Here is a 27,644-nt window from a genome sequence, read left to right as displayed (position 1 = left end):
TGTTATTAGCTGCACAATGGAGAACTTTGGAATTGCCTACACTGTAAGAATAGCAGGATAAAGTGGGTATCTGAGCTTATTGAGAAAGTCAGATCAAAAGTCAGAACAGTTTGAAAGTTCATGGTCACCAGTTCTAGGAAAAGTAAATAAAACTTAGTGCTATTTGAAGGATTTTCATTTTTAAAAAATATAAATAAGATTTGAAAAAAAATTACATGACTAAATATAATTTTGGGGAGAGAGAAACAATAAGAAAGATTAGGCTGTACACACACACAGACATAATTAGTTGTAATTATTACTTTGTTGTTTTCTTGCCTTTGTGTATGCATTTATATTTAGAATAAAATACTTTTTAGAAATCCTGTTGCCAGTAACCCATTTGTAGAAAGGTTCTGCCAATCTTGATTCTCCCCGTTCCTCATTTTTTCCAATCTTAAATTCAGTTCTCCACATTTCTGCAGCAAATTGTTGTCTTTTTTATTTAAAAAATCCTCAGTACTTTAGTGTGAAATTTTCCCAATAAAGACATTTTTGTATGCATTAATGTACACATTTTTTCAGGCAATTTCTCCCAGCACACTGCATTTTTGATATGTTACTGTCATTAATATAAATACGGTTGTGCTTATGAATAATTTCCCCATATATATGCATTTTTTGTAAACGGTTGTTTGGAGAACTACAATTCAAAGTTCAGACAAGTGCATATTTTGAAGAATGGCTGTGTTTTGGTTTTTCTTGTTATGTTACACTTTGCCTTAAAAGTCTGAAATGAGTCAAATATATATATTTCCATTTTCTGTCCATATGTCAAGCGTTCACACTTGGCTCTTATTTTCAAAAAAAAATCTCATGGCTTTAAAATGGAACTGCCACAACGTCTCTCTTCACAGGAGAAAATAAAGTGAAGTTGTCTGCCGAAAGCTGAATGAGAGTTACCATTCGCCAATCAAAGTAGGATTTTTTTTAATGCCCTCAATCCTGCAACAACATTAATAGAAACGCTAACCAGAAATGGGTGACTACGTATGAGAAGGGAAGGCTGGAACTGTAAATACTTAAATTCTGTTCAGTGTTCTCCCTCCCTGTTCCACATCTTCTAAATCTGGAATAAGGACAGAGGCATACCTGGGTTCTCTTTTTTCCCAATTATTTTTTCCCCCAAATTATTACAAATCCAACCACATTACTTTAATACAATTTCTTAAAATCAGGTTTCCCGCTCCTGTTGCAAACATACATGTCGATCATTTCCTCCCATAGCTGCATCATTTCTTATTTAGTGTTCAGTTGTCATCCGTCAATGTCAGGCTTAAGGAATTCTCTCCCTCCCCCTGATGGTTTCAAGAAGCAGGGAGAAAACAAGAAAGCTTTTACTTATGATTTATTCAGTCATTATGGTGGCAGACAGAGAATCCAGTCCTTTCTCCATTATGGAGTTGCTCGCTCTGGCTCCTTCCCCTCTCCTCTTTCCCAACAGCCTCTGACCCTACAAAGACCCCCCCCCCCAGGGACAAACACCTCTGCATTCGTTGCTCTTGCACCCTTAATGAATGTCGCATTCTAGGGGATGGCGGATCATGTCCACTGGCTGCTCTATCTCCCCCGCTGCTTCTCCTAACTCCTCATAACTTGGCTGCTTGCCTGTTTCTGCCTTGTTATGTCCCTCACAGCTCGGCTGTAACTCAACCCGGCCTCCCTCTTCCCTGTCAGCTGCAGGAAAAGTGGGGGCTGGCGGCGATCTCCACCATTCCTCTTCCTCTTCATTCCCGTCCCTGACAGTCAATCTTCATTACATCATTCTTGCAGCTGACCGCATTTTCCTCCCGCACTTTTGGCAGCTGGTTGATTGCAGTCCATTGGCAGTCCAGGAGCGCCTCTTGATTAATGCCAATATTCCAGATTAAGGAGAAAGAACCAAGCACAAATCATGCTGGAGACGGAGGCTCGTCCATGGCAGGGGCACCCGTTCTGCCTTTCAAGTTGGCAGGCACAGGCTTGAGTGGCACAGTGGGATGCAGTGAACTCCCCAGACCCCACTGGGGAGCATTGAGGCATACCTGGGCTCTCTTGCACCCTTGGCAAGGAATATATCCTTGCCCCCCTGTCCCCCGCACCTTCCTTCAAACCCTTGAGAGCTGATACCATTCAGTGTAGATGACACTGATGGTTGGGTGATCTAACTCATTTTGAGGCAGCTCCCTATATTTCCTAAATTATTTAGAGGGGCATTTTCAGGCGGGGTGAATAATGATTGAGTCTCTTTTTACTTTACTCTCAAACGCACACACGTGGTGGTGGTGAGGAGAGAGAGGACACTGCTAGTTGGAAGAGGGTGTTAATTTGTCCAGGTGTTGCAAGCAGTGCCAGTGAGCCCAGTCAATCCTCAACTCTGGCAACTATGGGCAAAGAGAAACCCAGCTTCACCTGTCTTCTTTGAGGCTCCATTGCTCAGGCCCTGCCACACACACACACACACACACACACACACGGGAAGCTGTTGCTAATTCTATTGATGCAAAGATGGTCATGCTGGAGACAAGTGCCTCCTTCTCCGTGGGGCAGGGGGTGCACACTCACAATATTTTTGCCACTCCCTGGGACTGTGCCCTTGGCGGGGGTCAACCTTACCAATGGCTAGGTATGCCTCAGAATGAGGTGTGCTCTAGCTCAGGTGATCACTCCAGCACACGTCTGCCATTGTGCTTCCTCTTTTCTTATTCTTTTTTTCTTTGCTTGCCAGTTCCCAAAGGTGTGACCTGGTGTTCTCTGAACGCCCAAGCATGACGCTTATTACTGATCGATTTCATAAAGTCCAATGCACTGTTTGACTGTAAAACGAATAAATAAAAACCAACACCTTCCCCCCCACGAAGCAGCCTTTATTGTAGAATAGACGACCACTTAGTCATGCATAAAAATTCTCCTCCCATGTCCTCCCACCAGTTTTCTCTCCCCCCCCATCATTCAGAAAACTCACATTTTCATATGTTCATACATGTATATGCTGTCTTTCCACAGTTCAAACCACGTTCAAGGTGGCTTGCAACATGAAAAAATACTGTTCCCTGCCACCCCAATCTCTGCCGAACAGTAGCAAGATTCCAGGGGCCTTGGCACTTAACCAGGATTTGTGTTTCGCTGGAATGAGACATTGTGGAGTCTGTAGTGTCTTTAAGAAATGTGGATGACGTACACATATTTACACCTGAGGTTTGATGGATGGAGGGAGTGCAGAGCATTACACCCCAAGTGTGTTTATTGTTGCTCCCCTCATAGTTTCAGCAAGAAGCCAGCCATGAAACCTACTCGCTTCATGCAGCCTCTCCCAGCCAGCACACAGGAATTTCTCCCCGCCTTCTGCCAAAACTCTGTTTTAAAAGGACACATTATTTCCTGCGGTCGCAGGGCTTTATTTCCCTGTCACACTGGCAGCCTCCCCCCTCACATAATCAAACACTGAAATCCTAAACCTGGGTTTTGTCTCAGTACTGGCACCTTTCTTTCCCAAATGTTGAAATGTGGCACTTACTTCCCTAAAAACTTCATGGTGAGTACCGGCACCGTTTTTCCTTAGAAAAAGAGCACTGGTTGTAAACAATAAATGAAACATAAAAAAATGCAGAACCAAATTGAGCAATTTCCACATAAATATCAAGATCTAAAATAAAGATACAAAAAACCAGCAGCCGCTTTCAACCAGGATAGTCCCACACCAAGAATTGCCAGTGTCCCTGTGAATAAGGAACTGGGATATATGTACCCATAAATAAGCTTGGGACAAGTTCACTACCAGGGGGCTGTCTCTGCTTGCTAAAACCACACTTTTTTTTTGACCAGTGTAAGCATTATGGCTTCAGTACCAACCCAACTTCTATAAGTGACTTGTAAAAAAGCAAATGTTGGACTCAACATGTTATTTGGAAGGGACAGTCTCACAGAAGAGGATGTGTAGCTTGTGGAGTAGCTAAATGTTAGCAGACCTTGGAGCCTGAGTGAATCTGATTGGAATAATCACTTAGTTTCTGGAATTCAAAGGCTTTATTTATGCAGTAACTATTTAGAGAAAATGTGGAGGTGTATGTCTCAACAAGTTGGGAGAGAACAGCTTTTAGGAGTGGAGCAACGGCAAACAAATGCTGGCTAGATTGCTACACACAGACGCTCTAGTGATTTAAAGAAACATATGCATTAACTACAAACTCAAGATAAGGGAATGTATTTGCTTTCCTCCTTTTTCTAAGTGGAAGGGGGCCTGCTAGAAAAGATGATGTCCAAAAACAGTGCTTTGCAGTAGAGCCACTCAAGGGGAATCCAAAAGTATTTTGGGTGACCCAAAACTTTTTTTGGGGGGTACAGAAATATATAAACTTTATTCAGAGTTCTGATGCAGTGTCAAATAGGGAATTGGATCCAGGAACCCTCTTCAGTCTCCAGTTGTAGCAGTGAGGCTTGCAAAGCAGGGCAGTGCACAAATTTAATTAATAAAAACAATAGAAGTAGCAAATTATCTTTTTCCTGTCACAGAAATCAATGTGGTCTTTTTAGCTGTGGGGGTAGTGAGAGTGGTTTGTTTCTTTAAGACGTATGTGGTCTGGGTGTGGCTCTTTCTATAGCTGTGCACAAACTATCCAGAACCTTAGCGCTGCTGAGTGATAAGTCCTGGCTGCTATGCCAAGTTGTTGAGCTTTAATTCATAAATCAATATTGCTAATTGAGTTCTCCTGCTTCCTGGTATGACGGCAGACCCATTGCAAGGTTTCCTCGCACAGTGAGTACCCTTCCCACCGGATACTGGGTGGTACCGTTTGTCTTGGGAGATGATGGGGGACTGTGCCTGGGGGGGGGGGGATATTACAATGGCAGATAAAGCTGCTGCTAAAAGAATAGATTCAGGAGTCAATGGAACAGTTGGCAACCCTACGCCCAACTGCCGAGACTCAGGCTAAAAACTCTCTTAATAATCCTTCCCCGCCCCCAAGAAACAAGTGGGTTGGAAGTGGCTTTGAAGCAGAAAATGGAGCCAGTCTGGGGTTAGGAAAAATGATAAAAAAAATACTTTACTATTCTGCAAGGGAAACTAAGACCATTATTACAGGTACTCCTCATAGGAATTTTGGCGGCACTCCCTGTACAGTTTTTACTGTACAGTTTTTACTAGCAACTACATGCTTGCTCACTATTGTTAGCTGCCTCTGCTGATTACCGGTACCCTTGACCCTAAACCAGATTTCTTCAGAAATGCTTGGAACGTAGTTTAATTTTGATGTTATCAAATTGTTCTTTTCCCACACCGGGTAGCTTTCAGGAGAAGCTGGCAGGATAGGGTGGAGTTGCAGAATTTTGCTACGGTTTTCCTGAACGGGGTTTACCAGAAAAGTGTTGGATCTGGGCAGGGAGGTCAGGGCTGCACAGACACATTGGCAGAGGCTCCTGCTGGTGTGTCCACTCAGCCCCAACCTCCCTGCCCTGCCCCAGTACTGCCCAGGTTAAAAAAAAAAAAAGGGAAGGGATCCCTGACAGTTAAGTCCAGTTGTGGATGACTCTGGGGTTGCACGCTCATCTCGCTTTAATGGCCGAGGGAGCCGACATTTGTCCACAGACAGTTTTTTTGGGGGGGTCATGTGGCCAGCATGACTAAGCTGCTTCTGACGAACCAGAGCAGCGCATGGAAACGCTGTTTACCTTCCCGCCAGAGCGGTACTTGTGCCAAGCGTTATTATTATAAACAAGTCCTCTAAGGGAAAACAAAAATATATGGAATTGCTATTTTCAAAAGAGAACTGTGATATTGAAGTACCGTATTTTTCGCCCTATAGGACACACTTTTTCCCCTCCAAAAATGAAGGGGAAATGTGTGTGCGTCCTATGGGGCGAATGCAGGCTTTCACTGAAGCCTGGAGAGCCAGAGGGGTTGGTGCGCACCGACCCCTCTCCCTCTCCAGGCTTCAGGAAGCTATCCGCAAGCCGTGGGAGCCTGCAGGAGTTCCCCCGGGCTCCCACGGCTTGGGCAGAGCTGCCTGCACCCCGAAGCCCCGGCGCGCTGAGCAGTCTGCGCAAGCCGCGGGAGGGTTCCCCCGGGTAGCTCTGCGCAAGCCGCGGGAGGGCTCCCCTGGCTTGCGCAGCACTGCCTCTTATCCCGAAGCTACCCGAAGCGACTGCTGAGCGCGCCGGGGCTTCGGGATAAGAGGCAGCGCTGCGCAAGCCGGGGGAGCCCGGCTTGCGCAGAGCTGCCTCTCATCCCGAAGCCCCGGCGCGCTCAGCAGTCGCACCGGGGCTTCGGGTAGCTCTGCGCAAGCCGTGGGAGGGCTCCCCCGGCTTGCGCAGAGCTGCCTCTCATCCCGAAGCCCCGGCGCACTCAGCAGTCGCACCGGGGCTTCGGGTAGCTCTGCGCAAGCCGTGGGAGGGCTCCCCCGGCTTGCGCAGAGCTGCCTCTCATCCCGAAGCCCCGGCACGCTCAGCAGTTGTGCCGGGGCTTTGGGTAGCTCTGTGCAAGCCGCGGGAGGGCTCCCATGGCTTGCGGAGAGCAGCCTGTTCTGGGGGCTGGGGTCGGGGGAAGCTCGGGCTTCCCCCGCCCCAGCCTCGCACCTTGGGGGGGAAATAAATTTTTTTTTTTTTATTTCCCCTCGTAAAAACTAGGTGCGCCTTATGGGCCGGTGCGCCCTATGGGGCGAAATATACGGTATACTCTTTGCCTTAAAATACGAAGTGAGAGGGCTTAACTAAATTTATTTTTGCCACTGTGTTATTGTAAAATGGAGAAGAATCTGCCCACCTCCAAGTATTGTTGGGTTCAGCCCTAGTCAGCATGACTAGGGATGAGAGATTATGGGAATCAATAATCTATTGATTGCCTTTAATCTTTGAGAACCCTTGGAGAACAGGAGAAGCCCCTGAAGACTGGAGGTGGGCAAACGTTGTCTCCAAAATCTTCAAAAAGGGAAAAAAGAAGACCCAGGTAACTACTAACCGGTGAGCTTGACATCGATTCCAGGAAAGGTCCTATAAGAGTGATAGTGAGCACTTAGAAAAGGATGCTGTGATTATCAGGACCCAGCATGGGTTTCCTCAAAAACAAGTCATGCCAGATGAATCTCATTTCTTTTCTTTTTTTATTGAGTTACAAGCTTGGTGGACCAGGGGAATGCTGTGGATATAGTGTATTTTGATTTCACTAAAGTTTTTGACAGAGTCACCCATGATATTCTTGTGAGGAAGCTGGTAAAATGTGGATTTGTAGCTGGTAGACTGATCAAACAAAGAGTACTCATGAATGGTTCTTTGTTTTCCTGGGGCAAAGTGTCAAGTGAGGTGCTTCAGGGTTCTGTCTTGGGCCTGTTGTCCAACATCATTATCCAACTTGGATGAAGGAAATGAGGGTATGCTCATCAAATTTGCAGATGGCACCAAATTGGGAGGGGTAGCTAATTTTCAGGGGGGGGGGATCACTTCAGTTGTAATCATGATCAGCAATTTATGTTGCCACTTCGTATTTATTTCATTCCTTATTTATTAATCAAGTTATTAATTCATTTGGTTTGTTTGTTTCCTTGCAGCTCATTTTGGTTTTCCTTCAAGTTCAAAACTCTGTAGTGAGTAGACGATGTGGAAAGTGCCTACCTGCATACTGAAATTAATCAAGTTGACTTCAAACTACAAACTCTGGGCTGTGTGCATCATCATCTTTAAGTTCATGTCCTTCATCTGTATCATGTTCTACTGGAGAATCACCCAGGATGCCCAAGACAAGAGACCACACTACAGTTTGCCTACAGAGGTTAAGTGTCCTCCTCTTCCCACTCCTTCATCCAGATGGCCTCCTTCATCACACAAAGACATATATTTTGTAGAAACATCAGAACGAACTAATCCAAACTTCCTGTTTATGTGTTCTGTTGAATCAGCAGCCAGGGTTCACCCTGAGTCCAGAATCATTGTCCTTATGAAGGGTTTAGCAAGCTACAATAAGACTTTGCCCAAACACGTGGCCTTCTCCTTGCTTAGCTGTTTCCCCAACATTGAATTCAAACATTTGGACTTGATTAACCTTTTCTCTAACACCCCCCTCGCTGGCTGGTACTCAGTGGCTCAGCAGAGGTGGGAGCCTTATTTCTTGCCCATCCTTTCTGATGCATGCCGAATCACCATCATGTGGAAACTTGGTGGCATCTATTTAGACACAGACTTCATAGTCCTCAAGAACTTAAATAACCTCACCAATGTGCTTGGTACGCAGTCCAAATATATACTTAATGGTGCCTTTCTCTCGTTTGAGCCCAAACACAAGTTTATTGAGCTTTGCATGCAGGACTTTGTGGTGGACTACAACCGCTGGGTCTGGGGGCACCAGGGCCCACAGCTCCTGACACGCATTTTTAAGAGGTGGTGCTCTATCCATAGCCTCCGAAGCAGCAAAAGCTGTAAGGGCGTTACTGCTGTCCCACGAGATGCCTTTTATCCCATTCGCTGGCAGGATTGGAGGAAGTATTTTGAAGCAATCAATGCTTCCGAACTTCCCATACTGTTTAGAAACACCTATGCAGTGCATGTCTGGAATAAGAAAAGTCAAGGGACACAACTTGCGATCACCTCTAAAACCTTGCTAGCTCAGCTGCAATCCCATTATTGTCCTTCCACATACAGGCTCATGAAGATCTCATTCTGAAGGGGCAGGGCCTAGCAGCAGCCTGCTGTTGATACAAACGCAAATCAGCCAAGCTGTTCAGCCCTGGCAGGTAATCGCCATTGTCTATCACCATTTGACAATGATAGCCCCACAGAGCAGTAGAGTTGCTGGCTCAGCATTTCAAAGAGCAGCTGAATGGCTGAGAGTTCCAGCAGGCTTGGGAGTTCAGAAAAGAATACAGTGGTACCTCAGGTTAAGTACTTAATTGGTTCCGGAAGTCCGTTCTTAACCTGAAGCGTTCTTAACCTGAAGCGGACTTTCCCATTGAAAGTAATGGAAAGTGGATCGATCCGTTCCAGACGATGAAAAACACCCCCTAAAACAGCAATTTAACATGAATTTTACTGTCTAACGAGACCATTGATCCATAAAATGAAGGCAATAATCAATGTACTGTACTATAAAATAAATAAGACAGTATTTTAGATGAAAAAAATTAACATTTTTTTTCTTGCGTGCACTGATGATAGTCAGTTTGGATGGGGGGCTTTTATCTATTTCTGCAGTCACACAATCAACCAGCAGCTGAACTGGGTTCCACACACTCACAAAAGCGAAGTCACAAGTCAGTCCCATAAAATGAAGAACAAGTCAAGTCACAGTCAAAAAACCGAAAAAGCCACACAAAGCAAAGTATAAAAAATTAGCAAAAACAAAACCTCCAAATATAACTTCTGTGTTGTGTGGGTGCTTGGGACTCAACAGTTGGCAGACTCAACAGGAAGCCTCTGATTATCAGTGAGGGACTCAATTAACAAACAAAACATGCTCAACAGGAACCAGACGATGAAAAGCGACCCCTAAAACAGCAATTTTACATGAATTTTACTATCTAACAAGGCCATTGATCCATAAAATGAAATCAACAAAACAGTACAAAATGGAAATGTGATTCCCCCCCCCCTTACCTGCGCTGATGATAGTCCTTGTTTGGATGGGGGCTCAGGGTCCTCTTCCACAATCACAATTGGCTTGGCTTCCGGCATTCACGGAGGCCTCCGAAAGCTCACACAGCTGGAGGCCATTTGCGGAGCCTCCGTAGGCCCCGCAGATGTCTGGGCTTGGCTCCTGGCAGCGGTTAGGTCTCCGAGAGCTCAGAAAACTCAACTCCGGGTTAATATCATTCGTAACCCGAAAAAAACGTAACTCAAAGCGTTTGTAACCCGAGGTACCACTGTACTTTTATGATGGCCAAGTAAGATGTATACAAACTTTTGAGTTAAGTTGGGACTCTTCCTTATTCTGACCATAAAACAAACATGCATATTTTCTAAAAAGAAGGGCTAGGTGCCAGCAGAATATGACACTGAAACCATGACTGCAGACTTTTGCAATTTAAAGATGGGAATAGATTCAGGCAGGAATTACATGTGCATTGCATACATTTTCACGATCGCTTCTGAACCTTTTGTGCCTCAGTTAATGTGCCTTACCTCACTGAAATTTGCATTTACTTGGCTTGGTATGTGAAGCTGCTCAACTCGTAATGCTCAGCTACATTATGAAGTTAGCAGAACTTTCTTTGCATTTTTTTCACCCATGCTCAACATGTAAACAAAGCACCCCCTTTACTCCTTGGTGCCTTGAATGCTTCTGTCTTAAGCATGCTCAGCAGAGGCACAGCACATGCCAGATGTTTGTACTAAGAAGAACTCCAGTACCCTGCAAAACTACCTTTCTCAGGATTCCTGGAGAGGAGATGCTGCTGCAAAGTTTAAGATTCCAGGAAAGGAAGGAGAGACTAAGAAGGGCATCTCAGAAAGACTTCTAATGAGACATCTCCAACTCCACTGCTGCCACATAAGTGGGAAGCAAAGAGAACATTGGAGTGGGGAGTGGCACAAGGTTCGAATTTTGGAACTGAGTTTTCCCCTCCTTAAAACTATTTTTCTGAAAAAGCTTGGTTTGCACTGGACAATTCTGAATAGAGCAAGAGGCATCCGCTCATAAGTACCTACCACCATACACATGTCACACCTGTTCATTCTTCAAATGCCATCAGACTCCCTTCTATTAGTGCACGAGGCAGCATTTTCTCAGATGGCGGGACAGGCTTCTCTGTGGTATATGTATCACTCATCTCATGTATTGAGCCTCTGGGTCAGAAGCGACTAACCTTTTTCAAGCTGGGTTTCCGGTCCTGCCTGCCTTAATGGAGGCAGCCCCCACAATAGCGGGGGATTGTTGGCGAACAAAAAACAAGGATGACAGAGGGCAAATCATCCTTGCAGATTCCCCCCATGGATCGGGGAATGGGCTTCACTCGCATTTCATCTCGGTACCTGACTCTTGCTTCAGCATGGAATGTGGGAGACACGGAGGCACTGAGTGCAAAAGCACTTCGTCTGCCGAAAACCCTCCTACGCTGCTATTAAGAAGCAGAGGTTTCTGTCTGACTGGATGCTTAATTGGCTATAAATTACCAGTGTGTGGTGGGAAAGGGTTGCTACAACATACTGCTGAATATACAGGCTACATGGATCAAAGGTTTGAATTGAGATAAGCTTTTCTTTGGCGCGAGAGTCGGTTGGGGAGAGGGAACCCCACGGTTTGTTTATTCTAATCTTCATTTATGTATTTATGATTCAGCAACCCTCTCTGGAATATAAGATAAAAAGATATTAACAAGTGAGGAAGGGACTGTTGGCTTTTTGCAGTATGGTAGCGCTGCAGAGAGCTTGCTGGGGAGACCATGCATTAAAAAGGGACTCAAAAATAATTTAAACGAGGTTTTAATAAGAAAAACAAAAACTCCTTTTACACTAAATACATTAACAAACAAACATGACCCAACCACCAACCCATCCCCCAGGGTAATGGGAGAGCTAGGTGCTGCTCCTTATATACTACACCCAATTGCCAACACAGCTTAATCAGTACAACTCGGCAGCACCTGCTATGTTTCACAGCTGTAAAGCTGGGTCTCGTTATCTTGCTCTGGCCCTTGCTTTGGCCCCTTAAAGACATACACATCGGGTGGAACAGTGATGAACCTTTACATTTAAAGAAACCATTCAACAGGGACGATGGAGTAATATTCATATCTAGCAACCTGTTGCCTGTTCCGAGACGTTGAAGCAAGGGACGGAGAGATAAGACTTCTGAGAAACAGTTCCACCCGAAGCCACAATGGAAGAAAACAACAGCTGGGAAGTGAAAGAGACAACACCATGTGGACAGAAGAAATTTCCATGGATGTAACAGTTTTTACACGCAGGGCAGAATAAAGATAATCATTTGAGTTCCCCACTTGAAGCTTTATAAATTTATATATTGTAACATCACGAATGGAAATAATTAATTATGTAGCTGTTGACTAAGTTTTATTATAACTCAAATGTAACTGATATTAATTAAGATTATGGAACGCAGTGATATAAGATCGAAAATGCCCCCAAACCATCATGTGGGAGCCACTTTAACTAAAATGTATTAATTGGAAGTTGATTGGCACTTTGATAATTGTATAATTTGGAAATTAATTGTTATTGTTATAATTTGGCGATTATTGGGGGTATATTGGAAAACTAATTTAAAAAGTTTTTTTTTAAAAAAAAGATACCTTTTTTCAAGCTGAGGACCACACACGGGCTTATGATCAACTGTTCCTGGGCCACATGTCAAACTGGGTGTGGCTGAGAGGCAAAAGTGGGTGTCACCAAAGCTTAAAAGTGGCCATGGTGAAAACTGCATTTCTCAAGATGTTTGCTATTTGAATTTTTTTTTATCATTCATAACTAAATTCAGTTTAATAAAAAAAAATTAAGGACAAATTTTGGGAGGGTCATGGCAAAGATGGGAGTCTCACACATAAAATGGCATTGCTGAAGAGAACCTAGTATAGGAGAAGCCATTAAAATATTTAAAAAATAAAAAATATACATTTACTTACCTAATTAATTATTTTGGATGACAAATTTTGGCTGTGGCTGCGGGGGGTAGAACCATATCTTTTGGAGGGTTGACATGACTTGTGGACCATGGTTAGCTTCTCCTGCTCTAGGCAATGTCAGAAACTTGGATGCAATCCCAGAATGACATGAGGGTGGCAGTCTCACAGCGAGTACCATTTTCTGATGTTTGTATATGCATAGCTGTCAAGCGTCCCTTATTTGGCGGGACAGTCCCTTATTCCAGCGCCATCTCCCGCTGCTGTCCCTTATTGATGATGTCCCTTAAATAAGCTACTGAAGGTAATGGGGCCCTTTCTATGTCCAGCTGTCCTTTGTCAACAACAAATTGTTGCTGTTTTTTGTGTTGAATATATGCTATATGGTAATTTATGGACCTCATAGGTATCTAAAGCCATTTGCATGCAACAAAATATGTACTTTATCAAAGTAATTGTTGATCCCTTATTTTGGCTGCTGATCCCTTATTTTCGAGGCTGCTGGTCCCTTATTTTCAAATCTGTAAGTTGACAGCTATGTGTATATGTAATTCCCCTTTCTGTATTACTTGTGTACACATTTCCACTGCCATTTCCTCCATGCCCCCCTCTTCAATTTCTGATGGAAAAGGCATGGTCAAGGGAAAGTCTTCTGAGTTTAAGCAATGCCTTGGTGAAAAAGAGAAGGAAATATTCCTGTTGTTGCATGGTGGTTGCAGGCATTTTGAAGAAAGAAGCAACAGGCCAGTGCAAAGTTACAACATTTCCCCAAATGCATCTGTCGAAAAAGGCAAGACTTTGCCTCAAGCGTTTCAGTTTTAGTGGAGACTTGAGAAAGGGAGAACAGAATAAAAATGAGTGCCATGGTTGTGGAAAAGGAGGAAGAACTGGGTTAGTGGCCGCTGCCTGTTATAACAACCAAAGAGACATTTCCTTATATGAATAAGTTAAAATGTCAGGAAGCCATAGGCGCCGACTCCATGGGGCCTGAGGGGGCCCGAGCCCCCTCAAAAATTCGATAATTTAAGAAAATTATTAGTGCGCGAACCTTCGTGTAAAGTCTGGCGGGCCAGCGCTGCGGCCGCGGCGACATCAAAAGGACTGGAGAGTCCCGAGGAGATTGCAGGGCGGGGGAGAGAGAGAGGGAGAGAGAGGCAGGAGGTGCACTCGCTCGCCGCGCGCACGCACACGCAAATACAAACACACCGAGGGAGAGGGGAAAGTGTTTTGCAGGAGGAGCTGCTGCCGCCGCCGCCGCTGCTGCCAGGACGCGCCAGAGGAGCCGCCGGGTGGGAGGGGGAATCCGAACGGAACAACAACAAGAGAGAGAGAGAGAGAGAGAGAAAAGCAGCAGCGTCTCTGAATGGGCTGGATATTCCTCCTCAGGCGGCGCTGGCTCTGTGGCTCCCGGGGCCTGGGCGGCAGCAAGCAAAGCAAAGGAGCCACCGACCGAACAGCAGCAGCAGCCGCCTGCCTGCCTGCCTTCTATACCAAGGTCCAGGTTCTTACCCGGTCTACCTGGAAGAAGGCAGGCAGGCAGGCAGGCAGGCATGGGACGTCCACGCACCCTGGCCTGCTGCCTGCCTGCGGCCGCCTGGCGCTTCTATACAAAGGGCCAGGTTCCTACCCGGTCTACCTGGAGGGACGCGGGCAGGCACGGGGGTCCTGCTCAAGCAAGGAACCGACGCCTACCCGGCCAACCCGCTGCCTTGAGGCAGGAGCAGCAGCTGCGCGGGGTCTCGCGTTCTCTCAGAGGCTCGCGCTGCTTCTCGCGTTCTCCCTCCCCCAGGACCCCGGTATGGGCCCCCCCAATATTTTTTTATAAGTCGGCGCCCCTGCAGGAAGCCATTCCCAAATGCTTACAACTCTATTTAAGGAGGAAAGAAAGAAAAGCAACAGGCAAATAAGTGCTCTTCAGATGGAATGCACTTGTTCACAGCTGACACCAAAAAGTAGGTAGGTTCAATTACAAATGTAAATGCATTGCAGTCCCACTTGCAGTGTTGTAAACAAAAACTGCTCCTTTTCCCTTATGGGGGTACTCAAGAGCCCATATAGAGTCCTTCTGTAGGTTCTCTATCAGTAGGAGAAAATAACAGAGACCAACCAGAGAATATTGAGAAGCAAAGCAGCTAGTAAGCCTGATCTTTATTAAAGCTGTTGCAACAGGGTGCTCCCTGCCCCACACAGGAGGGCGAGAGGGACCCCGAGCCATGGGTGCAAGCCCTTCTATAGACATTTTAAATTGCCTGCCCTGGCGTCCAAGACCACCCCCAGAAACATCATACATACATCACAGAAGGGGTGTGGCCCAAGACCACCCCCTTAATACATCAGAGAAGGGGCGGAAATCTGGGTGTGTTGTTTCTTCCTGTCTGCCAGGCTATCTGATTGGATTAGCAGGGCATCCTGGCCACTCTTTTGTTATGGTAACTACTCAGTTTCTGAATCCAGGTCACGGGTCACAGGCTCACCCTATTCATATCTTAAATGTGCCCTTAAGACAGGATTTGTGAAAGAGAGAATGGGGAGATTTCCCATTTCCTTTGACCTTGCAGAGAAATATTTGAGGTCATTTTGGGAGAGAGAAAATGGTTTCAGGACTTTTCTGTGGGTTTCAGACATGTGGTTTACATATTTGTATGTGTTTGCTAGGTACATTTATGAACATCTATTTTATATATATAAGACCTTAAAATTCTTATAGCAGCAGTGACCCCTCCCCAGGGAGCAAGGCCCATCCTAAGATGGAGAACAAACTGGACAAGACAGTGTTTTGGGGTTTAAAATTAGCCACAGCTTTATTGATTCCAGATGTTGGTAGGATTTGGCTTAGGGTGTGTATCCCTCCCAGCCACCCGCTGGAGGGCTGAAACTTGGCAGGACTTGGGATCTTGGGATTTGTGTGTCCATCACGAGACACAGGTCTACACGGATGGCCGCTTGCCTTGGCTTTTGGACAGACACCTCCAACTAGACCCCTCCAACGGGGTACCCCTGTGATCACACTGTTCCGAGGTGGGGGTGAGGTGGTACCCTGCCAGATGTTAGACTAAGGGATTTCACCTAATGCCGTATCTTTTTTATGATTTTCAGTTTCAATAATAATTTTACAATCATTTTAACATCTCAAAACTCAACTTCTCTCCCCCTCTTTCTGCGGTTCCTTAAATTATTTTTAAAAATATTTTCTGCATACTCCAAATTAACTTAATTTACTCATTTATTAAATTAAGTTAATTTGGAACTGCAGGTTATTACAATAATCCTGCCAATGTTCTTATCTGTTTACAGTTAATTTTTAAATATTCAATAAAACATTCCCATTCTTTTGTAAAAAGATTGCCTTGATTTCTTATTTTTTGGGTAAGTTTCACCAATTCTGCATATTCCATAGGTTTTTGTATCCATTCTTTTTTCCTTGGGACTTCTTATTCCCATCCCCCCCCCAATGCCTTATCCACCAAAGTTGTGACTATTATTATGGGTAGGGCAAAATGTGCAAACGAGGCCAATCTGATTGGAGGCAAAGTCCTTTCCACACGACCAGTTAGGGATTTCCCAACTGCTGGCCACCTGGTCAGACATTGCTCCCTGGGGGCCGGGGCCCTGATGTGACCGGCTGCAACTCCTGTCAACTCTGGAACTGGGTACACGGCCATTTTATTGCAGTTCATAAACCCTGCTCCACACGCATTTGAACTGTGTGCCTCTCTTTCAGTTATACACTCTAACAGGCAGTTAAAGCATGTTTAAGCCTAAGTGGCATTGCTGAAATCTGTCTTGGGTAAGCATTTCCTGCAAACTGTACTGCGAAGTGTTCTCACATAAAATGCAGGTGCACTGACCGCAAACACAACCAGGTAGCTGGAGTAAAAGGCAGAAGGAAGAGCTGGCTTCCTGGAGGTAGGGCTTCCATATCTGATTTGGCAGCGTTCAAGAAGCTGCTCAGCTTTCCGCCTTACAATGTCGCCAGGGTCTTAGAATCTGCTATCACCATTGTTATCTGATGCTCTCCTATTGTTATAGAGTAACGTGATGCTTAGCAAAGAAAAAAGAGAGCAAAGTTTAAGATTGTAAGTTGGCTGGTTCAAAGCATACCATTTTGCTTTTGATATTTTTGGTTGCCAGATTTGACTTCAGTTCTCTAAGCTGCATCTGTTGACTCACACCCAAGTGCAACTAAAATTGGTATTTTAATTTCTCTCTTTCTCAAGAAGTGGCAACCTTAGGAGGAAAGATGAGAGCAACGGCAGGAGGAATTTGGGAAGATTTTGAAATGAGAAAAGAGAGGGGGAGCGGTAGTTACTAGACCAAAAGCTCCCTGGTCAGTTTCAACTACAGTGGTACCTTGGTTCTCAAACTTAATCCATTCCAGGAGTCCATTCGACTCCTGAAACCATTTGAAAACCAAGGCATGGCTTCCAATTGGCTGTACTCAAGCGGTAGCCACGTCGGACATTTGGCTTCCGAAAAATGTTCACAAACCGGAACACTTACTTCCAGGTTTGCGGCATTTGGGAGCCGATTTGTTTGGCAACCAAGCCGTTCGGGAACCAAGGTTTGACTGTATTGTGCTATGGAGAGTAGCACCCAAACCAATGGATTGAAGTTACAAGAAAAGAGATTCCAACTAAACTTCAGGAAGAACTTTCTAACCGTGAGAGCTGTTTGACAGTGGAATACTCGGGAGGTGGTGGACTCTCCTTCCTTGGAAGTTTTTAAGCAGAGGTTGTATGGCCATCAGTCAAGGATGCTTTAGCTGAGATTCCTGCATGGGGTTGGACTGGATGACTCTACAATCTCTAGAATTCTATGATTCTATAGCAGGGGTCGGCAACCCGCGGCTCCGGAGCCGCATGTGGCTCTTTCACACCTTTGCCGCGGCTCCGGGGCGGATACTAGCGAGGGGAGGAGGCGCATTGTGCGCCCCGACACTCCCCACTGTGGCGGGCGCTGTACTGGCTGTGACGTCGCATGGGGTCGGTGCGTGCGTTAGTCACGCACCGTCCCGACGTCACCTTCCCGCCCGCCCGCTACATTGTAAAGGGCATGTACGCTGGTCACTGCATTGAAAGGGAGCATGTACGCTGGTCACTGTTTTGAAGGGGAGTGAAGAACACACACACACAAAAAAGGTAACTTGTTAATTTAACGTTTATTTCTATGAGGAGGAGTAATTCTGAGGGGTCAAACAAAGAAATAATTTAAAAAGTGACAAAAAAGTTATTTTTATAATGACGAGTTTTACGGCTTCCAGTTTTTTTTTCTTCGGAAACGGGTCCAAGTGGCTCTTTTTGTCTTAAAGGTTGCAGACCCCTGGTCTATAGAATAGGACTATTCAAAACCACTGCATTTAAGGAAAGGAGTGTAGCCTCCCCTTTACTCAGTCAAGGCTTTCCCCCTCCACTCCTTTACATTTATGGCCTAGTTTTACCCCTGCCTCAAGCGTTCTATTGTAATGTTGGCATCATTTTTGCTAATACTGCCTCGTGTCTAGAAGATACAGACTGGTTTCAGCTGCCTTTCATCCATGGTGGAGAACTGCTTGGAAGCTCAATAGCCCTTTCCAGAATCAAAGAGGCTGAGTCAAGAAATTTGGCCCAGATAGAAAAGGATGCCAACTGAATAAAAGCTGCTTTGTGTGGCCTGACCTTGTAGTTCACAGCAGCCAATGAGAGTTTTATCAAGGGCAGGGCTTAACATCTCAGAACTTCTGTACATGAACCTACAACGTGGTCAGCTTTGTGGTTCACATCATCCCACAGCAAACACCTTGAGGATACCAGAGGGGTAACCGCATTGTTAGCTGGCTGCAGCAAAACCAACAAAGAATAAAAGCCTAGTAGTGGTTGTTACTGAGAATGAGCAAGGTTTGAATGCATGAAGAGCTGAATGTTAAACCTGTGCCTGCATAAAATGTTGTTTAACATTCTGCATGGGAGAAGAATTTCTGGGTGGAAACCATGCTGAATATTCTAAACCTGAAGACAGACCTGTTTGGTGAAGCTTTTTAAAGGTTTAACATTTTGCTATGTTTTTATATATGCTGGAAGCTGCCCAGAGTGGCTGGGGCAACCCAGTCAGGCAGATGGGTGGGGTACATATAATAATAATAATAATAATAATAATAATAATAATAATAAAACAACCGGCCATTCCCCCCTGCAAATGGCACTGCAGCAGAGATGGGGAAATGAACCACGGCAAAATGGTTTTTAAAAGAAAGGGAACATTAAGGGGATTGGGGAAAACATTCCAGCTCTCCTTTTGGTACAAAAATTCAGAGAAACAAGTGTGAGGGTTATTTGCTAAAAGCTGTTGTTCTCATTCTTTCCTTTTGAGTTTACAAGAAAAACAGTTTGGCTGGCTGGCGGCTCCTTTCCAAGCTGTTTGCAGTCATTGCAGTCAGGAAACAACTTTGGAAAAAGAGCAGATTTTTTGCATGTGACTTCTTTTATCATGCTTACTTTCTTCTGTACTTCATAAATACATAAAACTCCTCCAGAAAGTGGTCATTCTCTCCTACACATTTATTATTACCGTATTTTTCGCTCTATAAGACGCACCAGACCACAAGACGCACCTAGTTTTTGGAGGAGGAAAACAAGAAAAAAAATATTCTGAATCTCAGAAGCCAGAACAGCAAGAGGGATCGCTGCGCAGTGAAAGTAGCAATCCCTCTTGCTGTTCTGGCTTCTGGGATAGCTGCGCAGCCTGCATTCGCTCCATAAGACGCACACACATTTCCCCTTACTTTTTAGGAGGGGAAAAGTGAGTCTTATAGAGCAAAAAATACGGTATTTAGTTAAAGTCCTTTCCATGGTTTATGGCAACAGGCAGGTACTCACTTTGGCTGGCCCTGGTGCTCAGGCTGGATATGAAAGCCATGTTGAAGGAATGACTCCCATTCATCACCTCTGCTCCAAACATGGGATCCCTCCTTTCAGGAGAGTGGCATGGAAGGTATTATTACAGCACTGTGGTTTAGGCAGGGGTAGATATTCTCACAGAAAAGTGAGAAGACTTTTTAATATCAGTGCTGTCATTTTTTAAAGTCATGCCTTCAAATTCTAATGTTTAGGTTAACAGTCACTACTGCCATTTCCAGACAAATTGCCTTTGAGAAATAGTATGTTGAGCCAATGAAAAATCTACCCATTTCCTTCTTTCAAATGTTTATGAGAAAGAAAATAATATTGTTTGTGGCCTTTTCTTTTTAATATGCTTTAGAAAGTTTCTTTTCTGCTTGGGATCAAGAGATCTGGAAGCAACTGGTGCAGATTTGCATAACTTGTGACCCACTAAGTCAACAGCAGCCATGCTTGTGACTAAATAAACCTGTTTTTGTTCCTGACAATACATGGCTGGAAAAGACAAAAGACACATCAAAATGATGCCTTTGTTTTGACTAGTCAGTGTTGCATATGAAAGCTTTTTTGTTGTGCAGATCACTTCCTCAGGATGGATTTTTTTAAAAAAAGAAGTTAAATGGAAAAAATAATCTACTCTTGCCAGTAGATTGAGGCTGCACACACGCACAGCCATTTGGAGGACAAAAATGTAGTTTCCCAATCTGGAATCGTCTATGCTCATCCTTGACACGCCACTTTCAATCTAGATTGGTTCTAGATCCTGCTGTCCTCATGGGTGGGAGAAGTTACTTGATACACATTGAAAACTCTTCCCTTTTCCTGTCTGAACATGCACCGGAAAAAAGTAAGTGGTCTGCCTCCACTGGTTCTACAAATTGTGTCCTCATCACGGAGGGCATGTATTTCCGGTGAGATCTCCAAGACTGACCTCACCGTTTGTGTGGGTGGAAGCGATTGGATAGCCACAACAACCCGATTGGGTTCCTCCGTTGCTGGGAGAATTCTGGCCAATGGGGTTGATAGAATTTGCAGCTGGGGGACCTATTTATGCCGCTGAATGTTGCTTCGAGCTTCCTCTTAGCACCTCGTTCACCACCCTCCCTATATTTAGGGTCTTGCTATGACCTTGCTCTGCCATCGTGGGTCATCTGTTTTTGGGACAGGGGCCCAGTAGGAATTTCCCCATTTGGCAGATTGGCTGGTGCCACTTGGGTTTCACCTGCAGTGTAGCAGATGGTCACAATTTTGTAAGGTTTGGTGGTTAGGCATTGGTTCAAGGTGGAGGGGATGGGAGGTTGTCACACCTGCCCCTCCCAATGTGCAATCGGGTATTCCGTTAAAGGAATCCAGGGGCTCACCATGCTTCTGTCTGATCCCCTTCCAGGGGTTAGGGCATGGGTAGGCAAACTAAGGCTTGGGGGCTGGATCCGGCCCAATCACCTTCTAAATCCGGACCACGGTGTGTTTTTACATGAGTAGAATGTGTGCTTTTATTTCAAATGCATATCTGGGTTATTTGTGGGGCACAGGAATTCGTTCATCCCCTCCCCAAAAAAATATAGTCTGGCCCCCCACAAGGTCTGAGGGACAGTGGACCGGCCACCTGCTGAAAAAGTTTGCTGACCCCTGGGTTAGGGCCACACCAGAGCACCTGGGAACATTTTGGGGTGCGGTTGCATCTGTGGTAGGACCAGTGCTCCCCCAGTCTGTTTCCCCTTACTGACTTCTGCCAGAGTCCAGTTGTCAGTGCTGCCCTGCCGGAGGTGTAGATGCAGCTAGTCGAACCAGTGCCTAAGCAAACCACTCACATTCTGTAATCAATAGAGTTGTGGCCAAAATTATGCCAATAACCTTAAACTAATATTGGTGTCCACTGTGTCTTTCTTTGGGAGGCCTTGGGGGTCTTCACACAGAATAAAATGTTATACGTAAGAAAGTAATAATGGAGTGCCCCTTTTCAGTCTTGACAAAGTCAGATGTAGGAACAAGGAAATGAGCCACTGTTCCCCTTCAAAATGCAACAACTATGGGTTCCTCACAACTAGCATAGATCAGAACATGCAAGTTCTTTTTTAAGGCAGAGGAACAGAAATAAAGAACAAGCTGGTGCTGTGTCAGGGAGCTTAATTTACAACGCACATTAAGAAGGGAATTAATAGGGTAGCTGCTGTGCCCCTTTAGACCTTATCACATATCTAAAAAACAGTGACAGTTCCCATTTGTTTCGGACCTGGGTAAAAAGCCATCAGAAAGTTTTTGTGGTGAGCAGCGCGCAAGATATATCAGCAGGACAAAGCGGATCCCCATTCCATGGAGCAGCTGTTGATCTCAAAATATAAGACGTCTACCACATTGCTCACATTTACACGTTTGTTGCCCCCCCCCCTAAACAATTCTAAAAGCTTGGAGAGCCAGAACTTCTCTTTGCAGAAGCTACCAGTAATTCTGTGGCTGTCTACCAGGTAAGGTGGCAGGCACCCTACTTTGTCTCACCAGAGTGATGCATGCCAGACCCTCCAAGTGTCCATATTTTCCAGGGATATCCCTGATTTGGAGAAGCCTTCATGGTTTCTGATTTGACCCTGGAATGTCCCACTTTTCCTTAGGACGTCCCTATTTTCATTGGAGAAAAGTTGGAGTGTATGGAGCTATCTGACCCCTGAGCTGTCTGAAGGAAATCCTGTATAGGGAAGTGTTGTTGTTTTTAAATACTTAATGCTTTATTATGTTTTTATATACCGTATTTTTTGCTCTATAAGACTCACTTTTTCCCTCCTAAAAAGTAAGGGGAAATGTGTGTGCGTCTTATGGAGTGAATGCAGGCTGCGCAGCTATCTGAGAAGCCAGAACAGCAAGAGGGATCACTGCTTTTGCTGAGCAGCGATCCCTCTTGTTGTTCTGGCTTCTGTGATTCAGAATATTTTTTTTCTTGTTTTCTTCCTCCAAAAACTAGGTGCGTCTTGTGGTCTGGTGCGTCTTATAGAGCGAAAAATACGGTATGTTGGAAGCTGCCCAGAGTGGCTTGGCAACTCAGTAAGATATGTGGGGTATAAATAGTAAAATTATCAATATGGAATGGGACATCCCTATTTTCACCAGAGAAATGTTTGAGGGTATGGCATGCTCTGGTTATATCCCGCTTGAACTACTACAATGCACTCTATGTGGGGCTACTTTTGAAGCTGACTCGGAAACGATAACTAATCCAGAATGTGGCAGATAGACTGGTGACTGGGAGTGGCCGCTGGGACCACATAACAGCAGTCCTGAAAGGCACTGGCTCCTAGTACATTTCCAAGCCTAAGTCAAAGTGTTGGTGCTGATCTTTAAAGCCCAAATGCCCTGGGCCTGTATATCTGAAGGAGTATCTACACCCACATTGCTCAGCCAGGACACTGAGGTCCAGCGCCGAGGACCTTCTGGCGGTTCCCTCACTGAGAGAAATGAAGTTATAGGGAACCAGGCAGAGGCCTTTCTTGACAGTGGAACCCTCCCTGTGGAACACCCTCCTGTCAGATGTCAAGGAAATAAACAACTATCTGACTTTTAAGACATCTGAAGGCAGCCCTGTATCAGGAGGTTTTTAATGTTTGAGGTTTTACTATGCTTTTATATGTACTATAAGCTGCCCCAAGTGTTTGGGAAAACCCAGTCAGATGGGCGTAGTAGTAGTAGTAGTAGTAGTAGTAATAATAATAATAATAATAATAATAATAATAATAATAATAATAATTCAGTAAGAATGGTATCAATTTTGATGATTTGTCATTTTTAGTAGAAGATCAACAATTTTGAATTTTAGTTCTTTAAGAAACTGAGCGATATGCCATCTGGACCTGGTGACTTGTTAATTTTAATATATCAATGTGGGATAAACGGGTAACAAAAGCTTCGCAGAAATGACCACACCTTGCTGTTGTAACTGCTTGCATTGCAAAGAAAAAGGAAACTTGTGGTAATAAGTCAAGTTAAGAAATTGCTGAGAGTAGCTGAAAGATAATGCCTTATAAGGTACTAGTAAGGTTTGTAGGTGACTCAAAACCACAAGGGAAAATGGAGGAGAACAGTTCGAAAACTATTGTGCATGCTTAAATAGGCTACGAATATTAGTCAAACTGCCCCTGGTGGAGCTAGAGCTAATCAGCATGATCATAGGATGTATGTATTGGAGGGGGTACATATCAAGGGGTACATATATGAAACAGGCGGACCGGGAAGTCTGTAAACTACAGTCTCCTAACCAATAGGACAGGGGTCAGCAAACTTTTTCAGCAGGGGGCCGGTGCACTGTCCCTCATACCTTGTGGGGGGCCAAACTATATTTTGAAAAAAAATTGAACAAATTCCTATGCCCCACAAATAACCCAGAGATGCATTTTAAATAAAAGGACACATTCTACTCATGTAAAAACACACTGATTTCCGGATCATTCGCGGGCCAGATTTAGAAGGTGATTGGGCCGGATCCAGCCCCTGGGCCTTAGTTTGCCTACCCATGCAATAGGAGAATGTAGGAGGGAAATTCGGACAGACAAATTCGGGCATAAAGTAGCTTTGATGTGAACAAGACGGGGCCCTCCATCTTTACAGCACAAGATGAGGAGTAGCGCTGTCTTGAGAATAAACTACCTTTGGTTTTTCCTGATCTCGGTGTCTGACTCTTTCTTCTCACTGAGCAATGGACTCCCTCTGGGGAAGATCCCTGGGGCAATTTGTCCAACAATCAATCAGCCGGAGAGCTTCATTTCTAATCAGAACATCACTCTCATTATTGACTTCGTTTCTCATTAGGCGATTCTGCCAGTGCACACAGATTACTGTGACCTGTGGCTGTAGCTGGGAGACGTTATCGCTACTCTCCATTTCTGCACCTGCCTTGCTTTCTTCAAGAGTTCGAGGCGGTTTTGCATGAGGGCAGCCGTGGCATCCCAGTCACGTGGACACAGTTCCGCCATCCTGAGTGTCCTGGTGCAGGAGCGCAATTTGCAAAGTTATGCTGGGATCTAGGCCCTTGCATGGGGGGCTCTTGTCTCAACATTTCAGGTGGCTGCACTGAGACATCAGTTTGCACAGAACTTTCCCATCACATTTGGCCTCACAATTATCATTTGGGAAAGAGAACTATGCTGCCTTGTTTACAGAGTGGAAACTGAGGTTGGTTGGTCATGACAAACTTTGTATTCAGGGTTCAACTTTAACCCTTTGATGGTGACTGCAGGCTCAACCACATAATAATAATAATAATAATAAATTTATTATTTGTACCCCGCCCATCTGGCTGGGTTTCCCCAGCCACTCTGGGCGGCTTCCACAGAGACGAAAAATACACTAAAATGTCACACATTAAAAACTTCCCTGAACAGGTCTGCCTTAAGATGTCTTCTGAATGTCAGGTAGTTGTTTATCGCTTTGACATCTGATGGGAGGGCGTTCCACAGGGCGGGCACCACTACCGAGAAGGCCCTCTGCCTGGTTCCCTGTAGCTTAGCTTCTCACAATGAGGGAACCGCCAGAAGGCCCTCGGCGCTGGACCTCAGTGTCCGGGTAGAACAATGGGGGTGGAGACACTCCTTCAGATATACTGGGCCGAGGCTGTTTAGGGCTTTAAAGGTCAACACCAACACTTTGAATTGTGCTCGTAAACGTACTGGGAGCGACTGGTGTTATGTGGTCTCGGCGGCTGCCCCCAGTCACCAGTCTAGCTGCCGCATTCTGGATTAGTTGTAGTTTCCGGGTCACCTTCAAAGGTAGCCCCACGTAGAGCGCATTGCAGTAGTCCAAGCGGGAGATAACTAGAGCATGCACCACTCTGGCGAGACAGTCCGCGGGCAGGTAGGGTCTCAGCCTGCGTACCAGGTGGAGCTGGTAGACAGCTGCCCTGGATACAGAATTGACCTGCGCCTCCATGGACAGCTGTGAGTCCAGAATGACTCCCAGGCTGCGCACCTGGTCCTTCAGGGGCACAGTTACCCCATTCAGGACCAGGGAATCCTCCACACCAGCCTGCCCCCTGTCCCCCCTAAACAGTACTTCTGTCTTGTCAGGATTCAACCTCAGTGTGGGGCTGGTTCACACATGCATGTTCGCCACTGAATAACTGCACCATCAAGTGAGAATAGATCTCCACAGGGGACGTTGTGTGCAACCCTCCACTCACTTGCACGATGGTTTGTAATCTCTGCTTTTGTTAAAAGGGGGACCTAAGAGGCTAACGTTTGGCCTGCCTGATGCCTCTTAGATGCTGTTGATGTGGGGAGGGACTTTTGAGAAGTACAGGGGCTGCCACTGGAGTGGGAACTGAACATCTCCCATAAATGAATGGAACATCTCATGCAAGCACTTTGGTTCCTGCCCAGTGCTTATCAACGTAGCTAGTTTACTCATCTACTGCCCATCAAGTGTGCAGCAATCAGCAGATGGGCACTCAAATCGTGCATCTGGGAACTGGTCTGCAGGTAAGGTAAAGGTGAAGTCATAGAATCATAGAGCTGTAGACCTGGAAGGGATCCTGTTATCTCCTTGTAGCAGGTAACGACTATAATCTATTCAACTATAAGAATCATATAGCATTCAGGGTTCTCTTAAACCACCAGGGCTAGGATCTTGAGAATGCTGAGAAACTAGATTTCATTTTAATGAGAGTGAATTTGCTGCATACGGAGCAGCATTAGCCGCTGAGTACTGGCTCAGCAGAATGCCATGAAAAGTGGCTCTAAAGCTGACATAGAATCATAGAATCATAGAATCATAGAGTTGGAAGAGACCACAAGGGCCATCGAGTCCAACCCCCTGCCAAGCAGGAAACACCATCAGAGCACTCCTGACAGATGGTTGTCAAGCCTCTGCTTAAAGAGCTCCAAAGAAGGAGACTCCACCACACTCCTTGGCAGCAAATTCCACTGTCGAACAGCTCTTACTGTCAGGAAGTTCTTCCTAATGTTTAGGTGGAATCTTCTTTCTTGTAGTTTGGATCCATTGCTCCGTGTCCTCTTCTCTGGAGCAGCAGAAAACAACCTTTCTCCCTCCTCTATGTGACATCCTTATATATATTTGAACATGGCTATCATATCACCCCTTAACCTCCTCTTCTCCAGGCTAAACATGCCCAGCTCCCTTAGCCGTTCCTCATAAGGCATCTTTTCCAGGCCTTTGACCATTTTGGTTGCCCTCCTCTGGACACGTTCCAGTTTGTCAGTGTCCTTCTTGAACTGTGGTGCCCAGAACTGGACACAGTACTCCAGGTGAGGTCTGACCAGAGCAGAATACAGTGGCACTATTACTTCCCTTGATCTAGATGCTATACTCCTATTGATGCAGCCCAGAATTGCATTGGCTGTGCCAACTTCTGTTTATTATCCCCTGCCAAATAGGGTCACCTCATCCCAGTTTCCTCTATGGCACTGGTCTTCAGTTGGTGGGCCAGGGCCAGGGCCCCCCCTAGTGTCGCTTAGAAAGGAGCCATAACAGCACCCACTCTGCGCAATCACTTTACCTTGGTGCCACAGTGCCAGGACAGGAAGCTTCTCCTGTTTTAGATCTCGCCACAACAGGAGCATCGCATTGCCGTACACATATACATCATACACTCCATAGTCTGATAGGTGATGTTTGTGGGTCTCCCCCCCCAGCCTGAGCCCTGAACAGGGACCGGTTTCACCAACCCCGAGGTACAGGTCAGGGCCCACTCCTAGACTTACAACCTAGCCTAGGATGAGTTGCGCAGCAGGTAAATGGTTAAAAGTTTGGGTCCCCAAATGCGCACTTCAATTAAAGGTAGCTCCCGTGTCCGAAAAGCCTGAAGACTTTTGTTCTATGGCAAAAGTGGGATCGTGTACTTACACCAACATGGTAAGTTGCTCAGGTGCCTGCAAATTCAGAACGAGCACAGCAGTGAGAAGCAAATCTGTTGAGTGTGTGGGGATAGGGATAGGGATAGGGAGGGGAAGGCAAATGCTGTCTCTTGCAGAGAAGGTCTGGCTGCAGTTTAAGGGAGTAAGTATTAATGTGGAGGGATGGATTGAGAAGGAAACTCCTAAACCAGCAAAGGCTTACTTCAGAGACCATTAAATTGGACATGGCAAACTGCTGCCCTCTAGTGCCCTCCATGGGAAGAGACTGATAAAAGACCTGCGTAAAAGATCCACTTCATAAGCGAGAAACTTGCTTCTTTTTCATTCCAAAACCAGATCTT

At 45.4% G+C, this 27,644-nt stretch overlaps 1 protein-coding gene across 6 annotated transcripts in view; it reads left to right on the top strand.

Moving 5' to 3' along the window:
• A4GALT (alpha 1,4-galactosyltransferase (P1PK blood group)) overlaps window positions 1-9,604 on the top strand; it is a 38,909-nt gene extending 29,305 nt beyond the window's left edge. For 5 of the 6 annotated variants that reach the window (XM_081005687.1, XM_081005686.1, XM_081005690.1 and 2 more), the window contains one exon: window positions 7,560-9,604. In XM_081005687.1, coding sequence (XP_080861813.1) covers window positions 7,607-8,668 — 1,062 coding nt within the window. In that variant the 5' untranslated portion in view covers window positions 7,560-7,606 and the 3' untranslated portion in view covers window positions 8,669-9,604. Of the gene's footprint in view, window positions 1-4,662; window positions 4,775-7,559 lie in introns of those variants that run through there. The other variant, XM_081005691.1, reaches the window with a different exon arrangement.
• The last annotated feature ends 18,040 nt before the right edge of the window (window positions 9,605-27,644 follow it).

This window comes from Podarcis pityusensis, assembly GCF_964106645.2.
Source record: "Podarcis pityusensis genome assembly, chromosome: 5".
In the NCBI taxonomy this organism is placed as follows: Eukaryota; Metazoa; Chordata; class Lepidosauria; order Squamata; family Lacertidae; genus Podarcis; species Podarcis pityusensis.
Note: the sequence above shows the minus strand (reverse complement) of the source record. Positions and strands in the feature narration are given on the sequence as shown.